This window comes from Corvus kubaryi, unplaced genomic scaffold, assembly GCF_017639235.1.
Source record: "Corvus kubaryi isolate FWS band 111438036 unplaced genomic scaffold, C.kubaryi_AGA036_p1.0 37334, whole genome shotgun sequence".
NCBI lineage: Eukaryota > Metazoa > Chordata > Aves > Passeriformes > Corvidae > Corvus > Corvus kubaryi.
Window position 1 is genome coordinate 2,800,854 of NW_024581108.1, and position 23,057 is coordinate 2,823,910.

The following is a 23,057-nucleotide window of genomic DNA, read 5'->3' on the forward strand; positions in this document are numbered from 1 at the left end:
TAATGTTCTTTACATTCATCAAGCACCATGAATTTAAGGAAGTGTTATGGGGGAATTCTTGGTTTCTTCAAAATGAGTAACTAGTGCAGCACAGAATCATTCTTTTGACACAGAACATGGTATCTTTCTACAGGAAGAGGTGCAAAATGTTTTATTTTTGCTTTCTTGGAAAGTGGAAGTAAGAAGAAAGATGCTGTTTCTCAGTTGCAAGGCATGTCTCAAAGGTAGTCAGCCTTTCTTGCTGCTATCCTCCAGAGTGTGGTGTTACTTTCATTTTTATCGTTTTCTGAGTAATTATTGTGAAAGGACATTGGCAAAAATACCTTTCCTCTGCTGCTATAAAAGTAAGTCTTAAAATAACAGGTACTGACTCAACTGCCCTACATAAATGTTGGTATTCAGAAAAGAGTACAGTAAAATTTGGGATAGACCCATTACTTGCAGTGCAGGGTTAAATCCTTATACTAAAGATTAATGGGAGGTTGGTGCCTGTAAAAGTTACAAAAGGTGCACACTGCACCAAATGTCAGCTCTAGCTTAGTGTAACTAATCATGGGTGGCTTCACTAAAGCTCAGGAAAGAGGCTTTGAGTAAATTTGTGTTTTCTATGGGCTTGTGTGGGACCTTCTATTTGTTCTTCAGAGATCCTGAGATAAACAGTTTTAACTTTCATGATGGAAACTTAAAAGCAGTTCCTCTAAGTGTTATTTAAATCATGGAATGTGAGCCCTCTCATAAGCTTTCTTTTATTTTGAATTACAAAACACGCTGTTATTTATGCACGGACATAGAAGTCTGATAGTGCCATATCACAGTCCTTTCCAACAGGTTTTTTCTGAGTGGGATCTCTGACCTTGCTGAGTGTCTCATGCTTGTAGGATACTTCACATAGCGTTTAAGTAATTTTCAGATAAAATCCATGGTTTCATGTAAAAAGTTCTTCTCCTGTCAGCTCTGCAGATAGAAGTGGCTGGAATATACTGCAGCTTCTTAGCATGTTGGTGCTATGTGTTATGTTCAGTGAGGTTTCACGGCAGTAACTGAGAGCAGAATTTGTTCTTGCAGGAATTCAGTGTTGCTTTGGAAGCAGACGTGTGACCTCACTGTTTTCTTTGGTGCTGTGTTGACTCTGGGGAGTTAACAAGAATAAACAGTAGTGCAGGTCTTTTCTGTGTTACATTAAGGTAATTGGATAAGGCATGAGCAGAACTAATTATCATGAGAGTGCTATTTCTGAGCCCTGAAACTCCTCAAGGCATTGCAATTTCTTAGTCCTGGTTTTCCATCCAGAGCATAAGCAGATCTCCTTTGGAAATTTCTACAGCCAATTGCTTATATTTACATGACTAACCCGTGGTGAAAGTGATAGGTGAAATGCAACAATGCTGTAAGTAGGGAAGGTTTCTTCGAAGGTATATTAAAACAAGTTTATGATTGGTTAAAACATAAGACTGTAATAAAAGTTTGAGGTTGTCTGTCCTCCTCAAATCTAAAACAGGATCTATAAAGAGTTTGGAATATTTTCTCTATTTCTTCCATCTCTTTAGTGGAAACATACTGCTCTCATTATCATGATACCTTCTGTAGCTCTGTGTTCATTTGAGAAACTCGTGTACCTGACACGAAGGTCAGCTGATAATGTCGCCTCTTCTGTCTTTTCAAAGGAAGGTGCATCTGCTCGAAAAACACAAACTCCGGCAGCACAGCCTGTGCCACGACCAGGTAAGGGGGCCCACTGTCACTTGTGCTTCTGTCCCAGATACATGAGTTTCAAAGAAGTGCTATTTAAAACTTTAGTTAGCTCAAGAATGAAGTAGGGGTCATTTGTTTGTGGCCTTTAACTGTGCATATGTTGGAAAAAGCTATAGCCTTTTGTTTAATGTTGTACCGTGGGACCTGCGGTCATTCCCTTCAGTGTGTTCCCCAATTAGCCCGTTGAAAGGATGCACTGCTGAAATTAAGAAGTTACAAACTTCTTGGTCGTGGGCTTGGTATGTCACCAATTAAAATTTGACAAAATTCCCACTCAAATATCTAACAAGAGCTGATTAAAACTCCAAGGGTAAACAACTTAAACAGAATAGCTAATCTCAAAAAGAGATATTTTTACTTCTAGGATTAATGTATCAGAAATAAGTAGTTCTCTGAATGTGTTATCATTACTTCTTCACACTTCTTAGCACATAAGGTATTTGTAATGGGGCCAAAGTCCTCAACTGGGTTTTTAATTCCCTTTTAGTAGATTTTGGCTACCAAGTCCATTTGTCTGTCAGATTGAATCTCAAGTTTTGATTCAGTGATGGGTTGAAAGATGTGCTTTGTTTAAATAAGAAACCCTTATGATGAGTTTTTAGAAGTGTGTAAGAGCAGTACATGAGAGGGATGGTGGTTGCAAACAGTGGTGTGCAGATTTGCCCCTGGTTGCATACTGTGAGAATTTTTGGTTTGGTGGATGTGAGAAGTGCTATTTCAGAACAAGATGATGTTATGAAGGTCCTGGGGACATTCTCGGGGGGGTTGGAAACAAAGCTAACCAGTTAAAATGAATATACTTTTTCTAGAAGTGCTGCTGGAATACTGTATATCCTTGTTGAGACTAAATGCTTTCAATGTGTGCCTTGCTAACTCCTTGAGATTTGTTTGCAGGATTTAATGCTAAGACTTAATATTGTACAGCTGCTTCTTCCCCCCAAATCCGTTCTGATACTGAATGTTCTCAGCATGCCTAAATGCTGTTGTGCACAGATTCTTCTGTTTGGTTATTTTGGAACTGGAAAGGTCATGCTGCCTGTCATACTTCTCTCACTAGCCCCGTTAAGCATCCTAATGCAGATGGAGTTGACAGACAGCAGCATGAAAAGGGTAGAAGTGGCAAGAACAGAAATGTGGCTGAGTTGTCAGAGTCCCTGCTGCTGGCTGTGACTTCCTGGGCATTTCCTGCCAGCAGCGTGGGGTTTGTCTATAGATGATACTGATACTGCTCTGCTCTAAGGCCAGCCCCATCCATTATCTTGCCTCTAGATTGGAAATTGAAGAGAGAATAAAGAAAAGTGTAGTCAGAAGAGGTTTCTCTTTCTACCTGTTCTAGGATATTTTTGACTTTTGATACTTGGATATTTTAAAAATTCAGCTGTTCTATTCTTAGCAGTCAAAGCAACTAAAGCCTGCTGTTTGCAGGAGGATGCTTTGCACATAGGAAGCATTAGTTAAATTAGGCTAAACTGTTATATAGTGGTGATTTGGAAAAAATACCTGAGATGTGCTCTTAAATTACACTCTTTGGCACCATTTTGCATTACCAGCTTTTCTCCTAACACATCTTTGTACAGCTGTTAAATTTCTTACAGATGCCTATTCTCCCTCCCCCACCTTTTTGTTTTGGTTTTTTTCTCCTTAGGACAGCTGGCTCTGCCCATATATTTAAAGAACATTTTTACATTAAGGAGATACCTAGATTAAAAAAAAATAATTGAAAATCATTGGGTAGGTAAAGTTCATGTAGTTCAATATAGTGTTGCCAATTATATCTGTGCATTTGACAGTGTCAGGAAAAGATAATTAAGGATATGGTCTCAATATTTCAACAATGGCAAGTATGTGTTGTGAATATTTATACTGTTCTAGGAAGTTTCTGAAACAGTTGGTCATAAATAAACATGAGCAAGTTGGTGCTATGCAATTGGAAGTCAATTAATGAAATTTGTCATGCATAGTAGCAGTTGAGACTTGAGCTAGTCTGCATCAATCTCTCCACTACTCACCATTTTCTGAATTAGGATAAACATGGATGATGATGATGATTATCAAGTGCTACAGTTCTCTCCTGAAAACTGAACTATAAAATGTTTATTTGGGGAAGGCAGGTAATTCAGTAATAGCACCAAAATGAAGAAACAAAGATGCTTTTCCACCTTTGGAATGCAGTAGCTCCTTTACTGAGGTGGTCACAACTTCGAAGACTGAAGTGGAAACATTTTACTGGGGAGGTGGAGGCAATTCTTTGGTTTCTACCAGTCCAGTAGTGGTTTTGTGTGTGTCCTTGGTGGTTGAAGTAATTTTGTTGGGGTTTTTTTTTATTTTTTTCTCCTTTTTTTGATTGCTTGGGTGGTTTTCCCCTTGAGTGTCAAGCTTGACTGTTTCTGACACCTGGAGACCTCATGTAACTCAAACTGCAATCCAAAATTAACCTGAGTAAGCCTGAAATTCAGGGTTTGATTGTTGAAAGTTCTGTATGTGTCCAGGATAGCTAAATCCCACGGATGTCATGTACAAAAATAACTACTAATGAAAAGGTGAGGCTCTGCGGAGATCAGTTTGTTGTGAAGGTTTTCCTGTTGGTTCAGCACTATTGTACTGAAGATCTACAAGCAGCTTTTTTCAAGATTGCTGGAAATTTTTGTCCATGGTGTTGTGTCCATGGTGTCTTTTGTGGAGGATGGAGAGGGAATGAGCAGCTTCAGTAAAACTGGGAGAGATTGACTCAACTCTCCTAACATCTCCTTCAGATGGTCAAAAGCTGTTTGTTTTCTGAATACTCAAACCCAAATTATAAACCCCTTCTTCATCTTAGTGTCTTGCATCTGTAAAAATGATCTAATGACTGTAGTGTGACTCGTCCCTATTCACTCCTGCAATTAAACAGATGCCTTGCAATGACATTTGGATTTATGTCCTACTCATTCTGCTGTAATTTTTGTTGGTTTTTTTTCTCAGTTTCCCAAGCAAGACCACCTCCAAACCAGAAAAAAGGTGAGTCAATTTTAGTTACATGATCCTTTTCATTTTTGTGTGAATTGTGCCCAGTCTTCGTTTTTTTTTTCCTGACACTACAAGCAACAATATAAGCAAGCAGTGGAATATATAGCATGCATTCTATATAGCATAAGAGCATTCTGTTTTGCTAAATATGGGTCCCACACATGTTGAGAGACTCATGATACGAGGGTCTGCTTTCTTTGGTGAATGAAAACCTTGACTGTTGATTTTCCTTGACTATTTTTTCATGACTGGGACCTCTTCAGCAAGAGTTTTGTTTTTATGTATAGTTCCTTTAATGAAAAAAGGGGGGGAGGGGAGGAAACAACAACCACAGCAAAACAAAAAAGCCCCTCCAAGCAAGCCTAACTTTATTATCTCTACAGGATCTCGAACTCCCATAATCATTATTCCAGCAGCCACGACCTCTTTAATAACCATGCTTAATGCAAAGGACCTTCTGCAAGATCTGAAGTAAGTAGCTGATTAGAACATACTGTATAACAAATTGTTTTCAGATACAAAGTTATACTGCACCTAATTAGTAATTAAGCAAGAGGGTTCATCCACTCTCCTGTGACAGGCTAGTTTTACAGACCAGAGTATAAAAGATATTAATTCCTCTTGACTAGTAGGAAAAAAGCAAAAACCTAATTCAGAGTTTTGGCTCAGTTGTGACTCATGGGGCAGATTGAGGAGACCCTTGCAGTAGCAGTCGGAATGTGTGCAGTGCTTTTCTTTGATGTAACATCTATGCAGCCACATGCAAGTGATCAGTGAACAACCCTTCCCATGGAAGAAGGCGGAGAGAAGCTGAGCAAGGGAGCTCATGGAGCTCAGAAAAGATTTTGGGAAAGGACCACAGTTATTGTAAAGGAGAAGGTGACCAGAGGGGCTGTATCAGCCAAGCATCCCAGCTGGTTATGCAAGTAAAGAATTTCTTCTAAAGTTCACATACTGTCATTGAGTATTGATGCAGACGCATCCAGGGAAGTACCAGTGAGTTGCTAAAACTTGTTTATCTCATCACACATCTGATTGTAAGATTTAATTCATGATGAGTGAATGAATCTTTCTGCTTGTCCAACAGATCACGGGTTTTAGACTTGCCTATCAGTAAATATCAGGTAATTTTTTTTGGAACGGTCATTTTCACAGAGAAATACACTGTTGTAGGTTGTCTGCAATGGTATGTCCAAAAAATGGAGGGGTCATCTTTTTATCATCTCCAGCAGTCATCTTTGTGATACTGTTACACTGCTTTTTGTCCAAACCAGGCTGTTGTGGTGGTACAGCTTCTGCTGGAGTTGCCCTAGACTTGTTTAAAACTGTGCTCTGAGATACCAGGTGCCTTCTGATCTGCAGCTAATTCCAGTTCCTAGCTTACTGCCACAGGCCATCAAAGACCCCGTGAGTGCACTGGCCTCTTGGTGTCTCTTCTGCAATACTGGCTCTGAGAGAAGGCTGGCTGTTAACATTACACTTTAATGTGCAAGCACTCACTGCACTGAGCTAATTGGGTTGGCAGAGGGTGTTGTTTGTTTATGTGGGTTTTTATAGTTAGGAAAAAAACCACACAACAAGCCCTGGATTTTGCATCTGTGTAATTTGTGACTTCCTGGCTCAGGTGTACCCAGAAAGGAATGAAGCACCTGTCTGTCATGTCTAAGTGCTTCTGTGCCAGGAGTCAGAGTTTTCAGCTGTTCTCAGCTCCACCGGGGCAGAGCCGCAGTCAGCTTCCCAAGGCCTGTCCCAAGAGGATGCTCATATTTAGAGTGCAAGGAACATGATCCAGAAAAACTGAAAGGAAGTTGAAGGGTTCAAAGGAGGACACTGTATAGTTAGCCTATATGAAAGTGAAAGGGGAGAAGCAAGGTATGTTAATGAATCAGAAGTGCAATAGCAGAATTCAGAAGAGCAAAATATTAATTTAGCCATGACAGGTCTAGCATTCTTCTGGAAAATATGCCACCTGGCCTGTATTTTTTTGCATTCAGATTTATGGAAGTACTTTGTTCAGGAATAGCTTCAGGGTTTGCTTTTACTGTTCAGGTATGCAGAGTGTAGAACTAGCCTTGATGTAGAGTGTGATTGATAGATATGTGATGGTTTTCCGAGGAAAGAAGACTTAGCTAATTCCTGCCTCTAAGTCAGCACCTTCTTTAACTCATTCCCCCTTTCTGCTAAGTCTGACAGAAGAGCAGAGATTTCAAAGACTCCTGTCACTGCCACAAGTTTTGGGATAAAGAAATATTGTCCAGATAGAAAAGACACACCTAAATTAATATTACTGCCCTTACCCCTGCTGAGGAAGATGCAGGTAGATTTGCATTTCTTGTATTTCTAGAGCTAGTCAGCCTGCTTGTATTTGCCATCAGAGGAGGTTGGAGGAGAGATTTTTGGAGCTGGAAGGGTAAGAGCCATTGCAGGGGAGACTGACGAAACGTAGGAGAAGCCTGGGAGGATGATGCCCCTGGGATGGCTGGGATGTGGAAGCTGTTTATAGGACAGGTTTTTCTTCCGTGGCTGATCCCCCAGGCAGCACAGTCTGTGAAGTGTGTGATCATGAAGAATGAGAATTTGGGTTTCATAAATCAACTTTTGAGATGCTGTCCATTTAAATGTTTCTTAAAACAAAATAAGGAAAGAAATCAGCTGAAATTATAATTAGAGATCAAAACTTTCAATCATAGCTGAGAATCTCTGTCTTTTAGGATACCTTTTGTCTACAATCCTGGATTTTTTTTTTTTGTAAGGAACTGGACTGCAGTGCATGGTCACTTTGGATATGAGAAAAGTTAATTGTGGTATCATTGCCAGATATTTTAGGTTGGTGACTGTAAAATAAACAGGAGATTCTTCATCCAGTTCTATGGTAGGACTTAAATTGAATTGTCAAGACCTGAGAGAAACCTATTAATTATACCAGCATTTTTACTAAGCCTTTTCATAGCTCTGTAGTATATTAGTTTTCTATGCCACATTTGGCTGACATTTGTATGATGCTTAGCATCTTTAATTTATCACTAATGTTAGGCTCTCTTTTAAGGTAAAGAATATGGAAAGCAGGAAAACTATCATGTGAAGAAGGAAATACATATGACAAATCCAAAGCATGGCACTGGTTTAAGATTTTATTTTAGAGATATCTAACTTTTCTATTTGTTGCAACTTAGATTTTGAAGGGAGACGTTTTTGTATGTGATTGTAATATATGCAATTCACCTGCTGGATAATATGCAAATATTCTTGCTAACTTTCTTGAAACGTTATTTTTCTAAGGAGCCAAGTACAACATAAAGTGAGGAGTTTCTAAAATAGTAGAAGGATATAATTTAATTTAATTTAAAATCAGAACTGCAATCCATTCTGGTATGTTGTGATGCTTTTTTAAAATATTTTATATGATACATTTTATTCTTACTCACTATCTGAATGCGAGGCTGGATATCACAATTGCTGTGTGAAATTGTGACTGAGTATTTGAGAATACCTGAAGCAGGCTTTTCAGAGGCAAGGCTTCTGCTTTACGTGGAGCAAAAGCGAAGCAGGAATTCCATCAGGCAGATGAGAATGATTAGATGGTGATTATGTATTTTTATTATGATGATGCTCTTGCTTGTGATGCATTTCACCATATGTGGCCAGGCAACTCACTGGAGATTTATCCAGCTTTGATACTGAGTGAGGTATCTGGGATACATTCAGGCATGATGTAGTGTAAAAAAGCTTTGTTCTCTTGCAAAAATAGGTGGTGTCTAAAGCTTTTGATACTGTAATTTAACAGAAATACTGAGAGGGTTGTAAAAATAAGTCTCCAGTTCTGAACACAATCAAATGTGTATTACTGTGATCTCAGCTGCTGGTGAGTTGCCTTCTTCTCCGTTCATGCATTTTTCAGCGTGCCTGAGCTGGGGGCCAGAAAGTGCTGCTCTGACCCCAGTGTGAAAGTGTTTTAAAGGCACTGCTGACAGTGGATGTGAGTTTAGAGCTGAGACAGGAACATCTCAGGCAGTTCAGTAGATGGTGTCTTACCAGTTACCTCCCACAATCTGATGGTGTTCAATCACTTGCCTGTTACCTTAGGGAAGGGACCTGCTGCCTTTGGAAAGTGAGAGTGCACCATTTTTCATGTGGATAATGATTTTGGTAATTAACAGTGAGGGCTATTAATTTTCTACCCCTACTAGGGGTATAAAAGTGCATTCTAAGTAGGTATGGATTTTTTTTTCAATTTTTTAATAGGGAAAGTAATCTGGAGAAGCAGCAGGAAACTGTAAGCTCCTGCACACTCAGGTTTCAGGCCCCATTTCTGGTGTGTAAAAGGTGTCAAGTACAAATGTGTAGTTAAGCCATGGGCTGTAGTATCATACAGTAATATAAATAATCTCCAAGAGAAGATGGGATTTTTGGTGTTTAGTACTCAGATTTCTTATGCTTGCGTTTTATATCCAGGTAGTGATGACATAGTCCATATGTATTTATAATCATACAGTAATTTCTATTGATTCTCAATCCTTGAGCACGTGACTTTTACTGTGCTTACTGAGTCAATGGTTCCCGGAAATGCAGGCCTATATTCCATAAACTTTCTGTAAGCTGTTCTTTATTCCTGTACTCTGTGTGTTTATCTGTATGTAAGTGCTTGCTTCAGTGCTTGCTTTGTGACAGTTGTCTTCTCCGCTGTTCCATTTGAATCTGCTCATTGATAGTTCTTCCTTAACAGGATATCTTTGTGTTGTGTCCTAGGGAATTGCACTCAAAAACACTCAGACTTTTTCCAGGGAATAAAACTGAAGCCATTGTCTAGAAGGGACATAACTGATGCACAAATGAATGGTGCCTCAGTCTCTGTAACACAGTTTCTAGCTGAAATGGAGAGAAACTGCCAAAAACTAGTGTTGAAATGAATTCTTAAACACAGAAACATTTAAAGCTGAGAGTGCCTGTTTCAGCCAAATTTGAGAGGCCTCAGAGTGGTGAAGTTGTTCCTCTGTAGCACAGCAATATTGCCTTTACTCTCATTTGGGAGGGCTGCTTTGCTTTCCTGTTTCCATTTAAAATGTGTTTGCTTCCTCACATTTACAAATTAAATTTAAAATGTGACCTTTTAGATCCCTGTTCAGATGAATACTTGATTATCACTGTAATGTGTGTAGGGCTGTTTGGTTTTTATTTACATATTCTGTAAGAGTTTGTTCTTGTTTAGTGCAGGGGACAGAGAACAACAAAATTCTTCTCAAGCTGCCCACCATTTCAGGTGATCCTGGCTTTTCCTATAAAGCCTGCCTCCTGGATAAAAGGTGTTTGAGGGCTTGTTTCTCTAATTCTTTTTTATTATTTTTTAAAATTTATTTTCATTCTTTTCAGCCTAGATTCCTTTAGTTCTAATGAGTGATGAGAGACTCATTAGTAGTTTTCTTAAAAGCTGAAGGACCACCAAGCAAGTCCTCATTTTAAGTTACAGAGTTTCCTATCAGTTATTATTGGCAAAGCCAAACCTGTGATACATTGGCAGGACAGGCCATTAGGAGTTCTCATGAGTGTGCTCATCACTTTAGAGTTTTTAAATTAGCAAATTGATGAGAAATACTTCAATTCTGGTGTCACACTGGGTGGCTTTTTCCAGTGCAGAACTCAGTCGAATGCCTCTGTGTAGCACACAATTGTATGTGTCAGTGTGTCGTGATGGATAAAATGTATGTAAATGCTAACTATTTCCTAATTACTTCAATTATTAGGGAAATTATTCTCTTAACTTTAAAAAATATATTCTAGGTGGCCAATGTGTACTTTTCTCCCAGTGTCCTGTACAGCTTTTTGGTCTGTATTTCCTTTAGAATGATGGTGGTTTATAGCTCCTTGTTTCACACCTGTGATGCTTTTTCTGTATTTGCAGTGCTAGTCAGCTTTAATGCACCATTCATAGTCATTTGCAGGTGTTGGGCTTTTTTTAATTTCCCAGTGCAGTTGTGTCAATTGAATGCATTTGGACACATGTTTCACAAATTGCTTGTGACTTTCTGTTTCTGAAACACTGTTAAATCATGAGGAGTATGAGGGGACATCATCTGTTAATTTACATTGGGAAAGTAAAACAGTTTTGCTTGGAGGTTTATTGGCAATTTTCACCCGCTGCCTTAAAGTTTGTTTGTTTGCTGTGGGGGATTTTTTTCCCCAAAATGTCATTTTCTCATTGGATATGTAGGGAAAACTAGTATTTTCAAGTTGACCGAATAACAAACTTTTCTTCATATTCAATCTTGCATTCTTTTTTCCTGTTTATCCAGCAATAGGAAGTGCAGCCTGCCTGTTAAAGCACATTCAAATTGGTTTTCAGTATTCAAATAGAAGTAGATTGAAGAGAACAAATAGAAATGCTGCAAACAACTTACCCAAAAAATCTAGTAAGCTGCTCAAAAGCACCATGTGCACTTTAATGAAGAGAAATGTTACCAACTATGTATTGTGCTTTTAAAATGTACCACAAATCCTTCTGCTAACTTCTTCAGTTAAGGGAAACAGTTTTATTTTTATCAGAAGCTTTGGCAATGAAATGTCAGCAGCAGATAGGGTTGTGTTGCAGCTGGGTGGTTCTGAGTAGAATATTAGGAGAACACAGGGCTGAACTCTGCTGTTGTGCTGGCCTGGAAGGTGCTGCTGGTCCCACCAACTTCCCTTTCCACGACACACTTCTAGTTCTGTGAAAGACATGGCTCTGTTACCTTTCTTTTATCTATCTCAGAATCCATTGAGATGTATCAGTAAAAAAGCTCACACTACTCTCACATTTATGATGCCAATTTTGAGACCTGTTCTGGGTATTTTATTATCACCACAAAGAAGAGGGCCTTGAAATGTGATTGCATTTGTTTTTTTTTGGGCGGGGGGCTGAAAGATTAAGGATCTGTAATTAATTGGAGGGAGGAAAGCTGTGTCACATTTTAGCATCTATTTTTGTCATAGGGAGATTACATATGACATGAGGGCCACATTATCCGGATTTTACAAGCATTTACTCCATCACAGAATCTATTTAGAAAAAGAACCAAAAAAACCTGTAGTGTCATGCATCATAGTAACCAAATGAATCACTGATAATGTAAATTCACCATCCTCCAAAAAAACCAAAACCTCACTCAAAACCATTTTTGACCAAAAATCCCAGCTTTCTTGAGAAAATTCTAATTGGTAATAATTCTGATGGCTCCAAGAGCTCTTAAAATTTCCTCCAGGAAGCAACTGTTTTAATGCCCAGGTTACACTTGGCCATTAAAAAGAAGAGTTGTGGTCACTTTGCAGGTTGTAGTCTGGCTCCTCATCAGCAACTGTACTATATAAAGTCAACAAGGAGTGCCCCAAATGTCTAAGAATGGGTCAGGCTGTATTTTTGAGGCACAGAGAACCTTTTAGTATGACTTTATCGTGAAGGCTTCTGAAATATTATTCTTGCATTTCTTTTGGTGTTCTGAATGGGTAGTTACGGAGACCTGGCACCGTGAAAACGAGGTGGCTTCAGAGGCTGCTGTCAATAGTGCTGAGCTCTGATAAAGCTGTTCCTTTTCCTGCTGATCCCATCAAGTAAATTGCCCTTGTCTACTGAGGGGTTTGTTGTTCCCTAAGGTTTGTACCATCAGATGAGAAGAAGAAGCAGGGCTGTCAACGAGAGAATGAGACTCTAATACAGAGGAGGAAGGACCAGATGCAGCCTGGGGGAACCACAGTCAGCGTCACTGTCCCTTACCGAGTCGTAGATCAACCTCTGAAACTTATGCCACAAGACTGGTAAGAACATTTCTCCTTTACACAATTTCTTACCAGGACAATGCAGAATTTGAAGGGGACCAATAAAATGCCCTGAAATCTACTGAAAACTGAAGATACAGATATAAGGCTGGATTTTATTAACTGTATAGGAGTCTTTTTTTTCAGGTGAAAATAAGATGAAACTAAATTCATCTAAAAACTTGCAACACTTTACATTTTAACAGTGTGAGCAGCACAGCTACTCTACTAATTTTGCCAGAAATGTTCCAGAAATTTAAATAGAAATGTTCATATTATTTTTCTGGTTTGTGACAGCATAATGTGCAAGTCACTGAAACATGATCTGCAAGAAAACCACTCCTTTCCTGTCTGTTTTCTGAGGGAGAGCTTGTTGGGAATATATGTTTGCAGGCCATCAGCATCTGACATTCCAACTTTTTTAATAGTTAATGAAAGAAAATACATCAGACAGTAAGACTGAACTGTGATTCCAGTATTGGAGCTACTGGAGTTTTACTTCTGAAGGAAAAGCCCTAGTTGCAGAAAGGGAATCATAGGTAGTTTTTACTTTTATGAAAAAGCTGGGACGGATTATTTGGTCTGTAGTCCATTCTTCAAGGCTATAAAAAATAGCTCTCTTTGAACAGGAAAACTCTGAAGAAGCATTTTTATTGTTGTTTGACATCTTTTTGTTATTTGATGAAGTGCATTATGCAGCATTTTTACTTCTTCCTCACAAGTGAGAAGATCTGGGACATGGATGATGACATATTTGGAGGTTTTGCAATTTCCAAATTAGATTTTAATGGAGAGGAATACTTTGAAAAGGTTCTGTTCCTAAATCAATTATTCTCTGTATTTAGACCTTGAACTAATCAGAAATCCATGTATTTAAAATTATGAATATTAAATAGCACTTAAAATGTTTAATGATCAAACCTTTAAGAACCATCTAAACTACTTTCTGAAGTACTTCTGACCAAAGACATGAAGTGGTGTGGGTTTTTTTATCTTGGTTTTATCCAAGGAAGCCATTACAAAACCTGCAAAAAAACCCCTCTAGACCACAAAACTTCACCTTGATTATTCTTTTCCATTTGGGATTTAGAGGATTTAATGATAAATTAAATTTGGGGATTAGATTAGAGAGGTAATTCTTTGTTATGGTGGGTAGGAACCGCAGTTGGATGATGTAAATGATCAAGAGAAAAGTAGACCATATGTGGGAGGTCGTTTATTCTCAAAGGTGGGTTTTTTTAAATTTTACTAATGCAAAAGCTTCATCTTAATCACAAATTTATTTTCTTAGACCACAGGTAATGGTTGTGTACTCTTAAAATAGCCGGTGCACTTTGCAGAAATTTAGCAGCTGTTGCTGCTCATGAATTTTCAGCCTGGAAGTCAGCAGTGCTGAGAATAAAGGCTTTTAAATCTGCACATCTCAGTTTACAGTGCCATTCGCAGAAGATTATCTCTGAAAATGCTGGAGCACTTTTCAAAAGCAAAGTAACTACGACAACAAATAAACACTGGCTTCTAAAAATTGTAACATGAGAAACTGAGCTGCCTTCTGCAAAGGGACAGGGCTGAAAGCCCAGAGGAATCACCTGAATGGTTTTTTTTCTTTACAAGAGGAAAAGCAGCTGTGCTGGAGGTGTGGTTGTTAACTGTGCTATCCTGCTCTATAAAAGCAGCAGCTATGCTAAGGCATGCTGCCTATTTAGGACAGGAGGTGACTGAAATGTTCCACGCCGTGCCCATGCCCACCCCTCTGTGTGTTCCAGGGACCGCGTGGTGGCCGTGTTTGTCCAGGGCCCCGCCTGGCAGTTCAAGGGCTGGCCTTGGCTCCTGCCGGACGGATCTCCCGTCGATATCTTTGCAAAAAGTAAGGGATTTATTTTGTTCCTTGGTTTGGGGTTTGTTGTTGTGTTTGGGGGCTCTTGTAGGATGTTTATGCTCATGACAGAGTGCTGCCAAAGCGCTGTTGGGTGCAGGTGGCTGAGCAGACTTTGGGCTTTGGTTTCCTCAAGGAAGCGAATATTCCCATGCCCTCTGCGCTTGTTCCGCTCTGATCTGCGGAAGCTCATAGAAATCTTCTCAGAGCTGTCAGCTACAAGAGTCACAAATAGCTGGTGTACAAATCTACTTTCCAGTCTTCTAAAAAAAGAGTGAACAGACAATGCATATTCCAGCAATTCACAGATAACAGGTTCACAGTCTGTCTTCACATTCCAGTGCTATTTTGAAGAGAGAATTAATCACGTAGTATGCCTCTAAGAAAGCATTGAAGATGTGATCTGGTGTTTGACAAAAACTTCAGAGTTTTAAAAAGTTTGAGTTTCAAGTGAGCTAGATGTTATCATTGTATAGATCTGAACAGATTTCTTGAGTCCCCACAACTGTGGTGCTTTGAGGCACTCCTCTGGCATAGTTCACCCCTCTGACATAGAGGTGGGCCATAATATCTAAGGAATCTGTCAGCTTCTCTGTTGCTTCAGTTTGGAGTTGCCTTAGAAAACAGACTGTTTGATAGTGTCCTATGGTTTCAGATTGTTTAAAAAACCCCAAACCAACAGATATACACAAAAGAAAAAAAAATAGCAGCAAACCCAAACCCACCGTAGTTCAGTTCTGTCATCTTGCAGTCAGTGTGATGAGGAAGCAGGTTTGATCAGGTCTTGTATGTGCCCCTCTTTGGTATGTGGGGTAGAATCTGGAAAGAGAATGCTACTTTGGTGAGCAGCAAGAAGACTCAAGGGTGGGACAGAAAGCTAAGGATGGGTCTGTGAACAAGAAATTAGAATGAGTCACTTAAAGGAGGGATTGAGAATGAGCAGGGAAAGAGAGAAAGAGCCTGAAAGTCATTGTAAAAGTAAAAATACGCCACAGGAAAGAGTTTAACAAAAGAGACTAATGAAAGAATGAAATAGCACTTCAAAATAAAGATACTGAGAAAATGGCAATTGTGAAAAGCAAAGCCAAGAAAAATGCAGTGAAATATTGAAGGTCTAGCTAGCAGTTATGTGCTGCTTCCTATTCATTTTAATATTTTTATATATAGATGTATGGAGGGCCGTAGCAGTTGTTCTGACTTGCTTTGACATTCTGGGTCTTCACATGCCAAAAGATCACAAGCACAGCCTGCACAGTTCAGGCTGAAGATGTACCAATTCTTAAGTTTTTCAAGTGAAAGAGGGATTATCTGGTCTTAATTCATACATTGAAATGGATCTTTAATTTTAGAAATACATTCCATTGCTTCAAAGCATGGTATTTTAAAAATATTTTCCTGATAAAAATATATTTCTTGAACTTTTCCTAATGACTTTACTCACCCCTCAAATGAAAACAGGTAAATGAAGGGAGCACAGAGAGTATCAGTCCAGTTTTATGTATCTATTTCTATCTGAAGTTGTTGCTTTGCCATATTTATAGTGTTCAATAGTCTTCACAAATGTGGTTTCTGGGATTTGCATTTCTTCTTCCATGTCTCTGGGTCTGTCGTGGTTACCAAGTATTCAAGGCTTCTCCCTGTCCTGTTGGAAAGCAAGCAGGTAGCTTACAAGAAAGAACTCCTCAGTAAAATGTGTACTGGGCCAGAGTCTGCCAAACTGGTTTTATTTGTTCAATTGCTTTGTCACAGAACATTTCATTAGCTGAGTTCTCTAAAACTTTGCTCTTTAGTTTTCCTTGTGCATGGCCTGACTCTTTCATACTCACATAGCAAACCAGCCTAATTTCACATTTACAAGTGAACGTTTGAGAGGAGGTTCTGAATGCTGTCACCTTCGTGAACAAATACTTAATTTTGACTGCCATTTTCAGGTGTTCCTCCCAGAGCACATCAGTGAGCTTTAGGAGTGATTTGTTTCAGGTTCAGAAGTGGATGCTCTTGTGCTCCATAACATTTAACTTTAATGGAGAGACTCTGTCAGGTGTTGAAGTTTTCTGTAAATGTGTGGCCCTGGTATATCTTTATTTGTTTTCTCTGAAGTTATATGAATACATGCAGCATTGTATCGCAGAGATAATGTATGTGTATTCTTCATTTCCATTCACAAAGCTTGGAAATTTATCTGGCAGGGATACAAGCCAGATGATAATTTCTTTAGTTTGTCAGCTGAAAAAAAAGCTTATTTCACATACCAGCCTTCTAGGAAGTTCCTAGATAGATCTGGAAAAGAGGACTGATTTTGTGGAAGACAAAATTAAGAGCGTGGTATCAGAAGAAGATACAACCATGGCATTAAAAATAACTAGTTTCCACAAGACTGGTGGCTTCTGTTTTATTTTGCCAATACTACTAAAATCTTCAGACTGGGTTACCAGATAGGAATTGTCCAAGGCTTAAATACTTTGGTTTTAATGCTCACTGTGTAAATGCTTAGGCTTTACCTAATTCACATGTGACAATACTTCCCAAGAGAAAAATAACAGTTCATATTTTGCCATTTTTAACTGAGTGCTAGATCAGGGGAAATTGGCAGTTACTAGATTTCTCAGAATGCTTTATGTATGATTTGGGGGTTACACTGGCATTCTACCATCAATCTTCTATGGATTCTTTCAGGGTATAGCCAGGCTTCCTACTCAATGGTCTCAGAAATACCTTTATTATTATTTTTTTTAATTCTCTGGTGGTTCAGAGGTTTTCACAAATACCTTCTTTGTTTCTCAAAGAAAATGTGCTTGAGTTGGCAGTGTGTTTGTGCTGTTCCCCTGGAATCTGGCTGCCCTTTCCCTTCACCCTGGAATAGCCTGAGAGCCATCGACCTCTATGTTTAGCTGTGCCCTTTAGGGAGTAGTTGACTTCCTTGGGTTATGGGTTCATTAATTTTGCTCTCAGGCTTCATTCTGAAAAAAGAAGGGTGAGGTGGGAGTTTTCTTTGACCAATAAAAAAGCACTAAAGTCTTTGTGTTTGTACCAAATGCTTTCCTGTTTGCTGTAGTTAAAGCTTTTCATCTCAAATACGATGAAGTGCGCCTGGATCCCAACGTACAGAAATGGGATGTAACAGTGTTAGAGCTCAGCTACCACAAAAGGCACTTGGACAGGCCGGTATTTCTACGCTTCTGGGAAACCTTGGACAGGTATGTTTCCTGCTGAAAGTCCTTGGTGGTCATGCTTTTATGGTTTTGGTGGGAGTGAAAAGTTCTGGCAACCAGGGAATTGTTTACAACTAAGACATCTGAACAATGTTTTAGCCTGGAAATAGTGTTTGTTTTGATTTTCCCTGATGATGCAGTTAATAAAATGTAGTGGTATATGTTTACAGACTGTAAGTAATAATCTCCAAAGTGTAATAAGTGTGGATTTAAAGGAAGGGTAGTTACCATTAATCATTGATTAGTCCCATGATTCCCCACCTTCTGACTCTGCTTCTGGTCAGAACCCTCCTGAGGGGGAAGTTCACTGCAATACCTTTTTCATGTTGTAGAGAAGAAACTTTATTATCATGAAGCAGTTGAAGAAATATTGAGGGAGTGGAGAAGCCCATGCATTTCATGAATGTTTAATCTTTTCATGTTGATTGCATAGCAAACTGCTTGAATGATTGAGTGAAAAAGAAAAATCCTGTGGGAATTGTCAAAATAATTCCAATTGTCAAACTTTCCATGGCTTTCTATTTAAAAGTCTCAGATGAACAACATATCTGAACTCCCAGAATGAACTAGTTATTTTTAACAGCAGTCTTTCAATGTTAGAAGTCATGCAATGCCTTGGAAAACATGAGTTTTCTTTGAGGCAAGGCTGTAGCTGGCTGTTACTTAGTGGGACAAATCCTGTGCATAACACAGAGCTCTATATGGTACATGACACATGGCATCTCTTCAGCAACTTTCTAGTTCCCTAAGCATTCTGTTTTAGCAGTGCCTGTGCATTTTACTCCTGTGAGTAAAATTCCTATAAATGCCACAAGGGTAGTAATGCTGTCTTCTGTTAATTTTTTTTCAGGTATATGGTAAAGCACAAATCTCACTTGAGATTCTGAATCCTTCAGCTGCCATTTATTTCCTGAAGTATGGATTGAAAAAGATAGAAGGGGCTCCAGTTTGGAGACCAGAGCTCGCACTATATGATATGTCAAGAACTTTACAAATGAGGAAGGGTCACAGTTTAAACTTTTTATAAAATCTTGTTTGGATGATTCATGCTATGGCAGGTTGATACCTGTTGTTATTCAGAAGCAAAGGGGTTTTGCTTAAAACTATTTTTTTAATGTTGTTAGCCTTCTAGTCTGCAATCCAAATTGTATATTTTGATAGCAGCAGTTTCTTCTCTGTTTTGTTAAATTAGCCACATTTTTAAATGATGTGTTTTGTTCCTGAGTAGACAATAGCTGGATCTCCACGGCAGGTTCCCCACGTGTGTGTGCGCGTGTGCGCACGGCTGTGTGTAAATAATGTGTGGGTGTGTCTATAGATATAGTGTACAAAAAAGTTATAGACACACTGATGCACACGTAGATGTTTCCAGGCTTTCTAAACCACTTAGCTTCTGAGCTTAGTTTGGGGTTTCTTTGCTTACCGTTTCACTTACTGAAAATATTTTGTTGTGAATGATATTACATTTTAGTCAATAGGACTTGCAAACTGAGCAAAGTGAAAGTTGTTTTGGATAAATCAAAATGTCAACCTGTATATGTATATTCTGTCAGTCTTTGTTGAAAAAGGGAAGATGAAAAATCTAGAAACACTTTTTTTGGATTTGTAATGTCCCAGTTTACTAAATCTTGAAACTTTATTATAGGCGTACCTTCAAGTCATGTTAACTTTAAATTGCCATTCTCCACACACGTCTCTTTATTTAAACTGAAAGTATGCATGTGTACATTCCCATCTAGCAAATACCTTTGCATATGAGTCTAAATGTTACTTAGATTAAACGATGAATAGAGGAGGAGAGAGTTGGGATTTTTTTTTTTTGTCCTGGAAGAGCCGCCACAAGGAATGAAAAATTTTAACTGCTTTGCATTTATACCTCTAATCCTATTTTCTTGTGACAAAAGTAGCCCAGACTATCTACAGGAGTTATAATTTTCTGAGCTGAGTGGCTAATGTGGCCTCCTAAGAGTCCTGCATTGGAATGGAAAATCAGCCTTCTCCAATTACCAAAGAACAGATTTGCTTCATCTCCAGTGTGAGGCCAGAGGACCCTGGTATTTGTACCAATTTACAGCATCTCTGTATCTATGGAATAACATAAAGTTGATGTTGCATACCAGTGAATGTAGAGAATGATCAAATTCTGTAACACCTGCATGATTTTTTTTCTGGGATAGAAGATACATGGATACATGTTTATATTCCTGTTCTTGAAATTCCAAACCATGTTTTTTTAATATACTTTACATTTAAGGTTTGACAAAAATAAAATGTTCTACCTATTCTGTTTTAGTTTTTATTTGATCTTAGCTTCATTTTCAATAAAACCCAAAGTCACATCTCTGTGAGAGGTTTTTAAAACTATGTCTTAAATGTATGAGGACTGTGAGGTCTGACTTTTGATTGTATGTTTCCATCCCTGCTATACTGAGACTGTATTTTCAAATGGTCTTAATGGAAATGTAAAAATTCAAACCACCTAAACAACCCCCTGTGAATCCCAAGATTAGAAGCAGCTGACCCTGGATTTTGGAATGGATTCAGTGTGGTGACTGGGAAGAGTGGGCACTACAGGACTACTGGGATGTCTCCTGTTTGTGTGGGCAGCTGGGCAGTACCATGTTACCGTGGTTTCCCTGTACTTAAGCTTATTATAAATGTGTCCATGTCTTACTAGAGTTGTCTGAAACATTGAATGCTTGGTTTTAACCTGTGCTGTACAGAGCAAAGCTGTAATGGCTTCTTCCAACACAGCAGCTGCTACCATGAGCAAGTGGTTCCATTTACAGTTCATTTCTGCTTTAAATAGTGGGATATCATGTATGCATTTTTTAACTTAAAACATTTCCAATTAGAAATGGGGTTTTTTTCAGACTTAATCAGTACAATATGGCCTATGCTGTTGTAAAGGGACTTCTGGGCAGTCAATTTGAAAAGCAAATTTTGGAGAAGTGTGTGCTTCACATGCAGTGTGACATGCAGGCCATAGAGTGGGTTTGCAACAGGCAAGGGCCAGTTATCTTTTCTGTGTCCTATACTTCACTTGTGTTTTCAGTGCGGGTATTTGGTATATGTTTACAGACTGTAAGTAATAATCTCCAAAGTGTAATAAGTGTGGATTTAAAGGAAGGGTAAACATATACCCAGATCCAGTATTGGGTACAGGAGATGGTGTGATTTAGATGTAGATTTATGTATTTATTGGGAGTTAACTCCTCTGAAACTACTGAAGTTACACAGATGTGGAATGGGCAGAAGAGCAACATCCATGAAATCTTTGTGTGACCTGTGTTGGTTTTTATGGGTTGAGAACAGACCTTTAGCATCTTAGAATTTTGTATTGGCAAGTAGTTTGCAACCCAAGTTATAAAATATGTATTTGTGAAGGAGCTGGCACCTGATCGTGCATATTTTTGTCAGTCATAAAAGTAGTGATGTTTATAAAATGAGCCATTTTGCAATCAGATTCCTGCTGACATTATTGGAAGTTTAATTAGGTTGTCAGAATAGCATTCCTGCTGCCTTCATAAATAACTGCACATAGATTATGAAACTACTTGGACTTAAAAATTTAGCCTTACAGCAGCATTTTGCAACACAGCTGGAATTTTAGACACTTATGTTATGCTTAATTTATCTACAAGTTAATGTAGAGTAATAAAGAAAACTGGTACTAAGAAGTGGGGAAGCTGGAGGAGCAGACATCTGTTTTACTGAGCTGCTTTCTTATTGCTGAGCAAATTCAACGCACTACTTAGAGGTGTATAAAGTGTGTAAATTGTACTCAATTAAAATGTACAACTGTAGCTGAGCTCCTTCCCTGGCTTCAGTGTATTGAACAGTAGAATGACACGAGCATAAGAATCAGATATCAAATTGGCTGTTCCTATTAAACACCTTCAGTGTCATAACTCTGCACTGTTTCATAAGTACAAGATGAGTGAGATGGAACAAGATAAGTTGAGGACTGGTTTGAAGTCTGTTATTGGGCTCCCATACTGTCAGCAGGTGATTACTGCTTTTAGTAACAGGGTTTGTGGGGCCAGGAGATGTACCTGAAGTAATGATTTTGTATTAAAAACTAAACCTGTGATTCGTATTATTTCAGCTTTTGAATGTTAGCCTGAACAGAGCAGACAAAAAGGGGAATATTTTTGTAAGGTAAAGTAGGGCAACTGCAGGGACTTGCATACCTGAAGAAATTGCAGATCAGCATCCTCAGCTGAGTAGGCTCAGCTATTGAGCTATTACCTGGAAATTTTTGTAGGAAGATGGTTTCACAAATAGGTACTAAAGGCAGTGCATGAGCTAGACAATTTATGGAACTGTTCTGCAATGCTGTAAACCTTTTTATTTCTGAATTCAGAAGAAAATGTAGATAGCAAATTGTGTGCTAAGTTGCCCTTGGTCATAAGTTAAACTATTATGTTATATTTGACATATCAGCCTTTATTAGAACAGCAAATTTGTTTTTGGCTTTCATTTGCTGTGCAGTTGGTGTATAAAATATTACCATTCTCTGCAGACACATGCAAAAGTAAGTTTTATTAGTACAGCCTTTATTCTTTTGCAGGTGAAATATGCACTTAGTTGCTAATTCTTGCAATCGCTATACTAGAAAAAAAAAAGCTGATCAAAATTAATGGCTTAGTGATTTTAAAATTTAATGTCATGAATGCATTTTAATTCAAAAGCCATAACTAATGCCAAGTACTTTATTAGAGCAATGTGTTCATGAAAAATTAAAATCTCTGCCTGAAGAAACTGTTGGCCAAGTAGGTTACAGTTCAGCTGATCTGTGGAAAAATGTGCCACAAACTGGAATCTCCAAATGTCATATCCTGAGTTGCTCATTTGTAACTGAACAGATTTTTTTGGAGAGGTGGCAGTTCTGCTTCCTTTGCTGAACAGTTGCATACTTCAATCAGAGTTGTGTAGTTTCCCTCCTTAGGTTTGTGTTTACCCAGAGACTGTTTGCATGATTCAAGGGTTCTGAGGCAAGATCAGATCCCTGAGGATGAAGCTGTTGGAGTGGAGCTCAGGCCCTTGGCAAGGGTAAAGGTGGTGTCTGAATGGGACTGTGATCCAGTGGGTAACATCTGATGATCGTTGTGGTTCCTTCCAACTCAGCACATTCTGGGATCGTTCAGCTGTCACTGACTTCTCTCCCTCATTCTTCTCAGTGGTGATGCTATCACAGAGGGCAGGTTTGAGAATAATGAGATTTCATCCAGCACAACCTGTTGGTAGGTAGTAGCTGTTGGCAGGCCACACGTCCAGACTTTTGCTGTGCTGATTTGTCTTTAAACAAGAATTTTATAATTTTTTTAATAAGAGTACAAATGCAAAGAACAATCTCAAATATTTCAAACTTTATTGCAGATACTAGTTCACATGTAAAAATGAAAGATGTGAGGTGGTGTATAAAA

The 23,057-nt window shown here is 38.7% G+C and overlaps 1 protein-coding gene across 1 annotated transcript in view; it reads left to right on the forward strand.

Annotated features, from left to right (window-relative positions):
- CDC73 (cell division cycle 73) overlaps positions 1-19,911 on the forward strand; it is a 101,689-nt gene extending 81,778 nt beyond the window's left edge. The window contains exons 11-17 of the mRNA XM_042029884.1: positions 1,665-1,722; positions 4,714-4,749; positions 5,142-5,229; positions 12,379-12,540; positions 14,307-14,407; positions 17,472-17,613; positions 18,479-19,911. Of these exons, the coding sequence (XP_041885818.1) occupies positions 1,665-1,722; positions 4,714-4,749; positions 5,142-5,229; positions 12,379-12,540; positions 14,307-14,407; positions 17,472-17,613; positions 18,479-18,515 (624 nt within the window). The 3' untranslated portion in view covers positions 18,516-19,911. The remainder of the gene's footprint in view (positions 1-1,664; positions 1,723-4,713; positions 4,750-5,141; positions 5,230-12,378; positions 12,541-14,306; positions 14,408-17,471; positions 17,614-18,478) is intronic.
- The last annotated feature ends 3,146 nt before the right edge of the window (positions 19,912-23,057 follow it).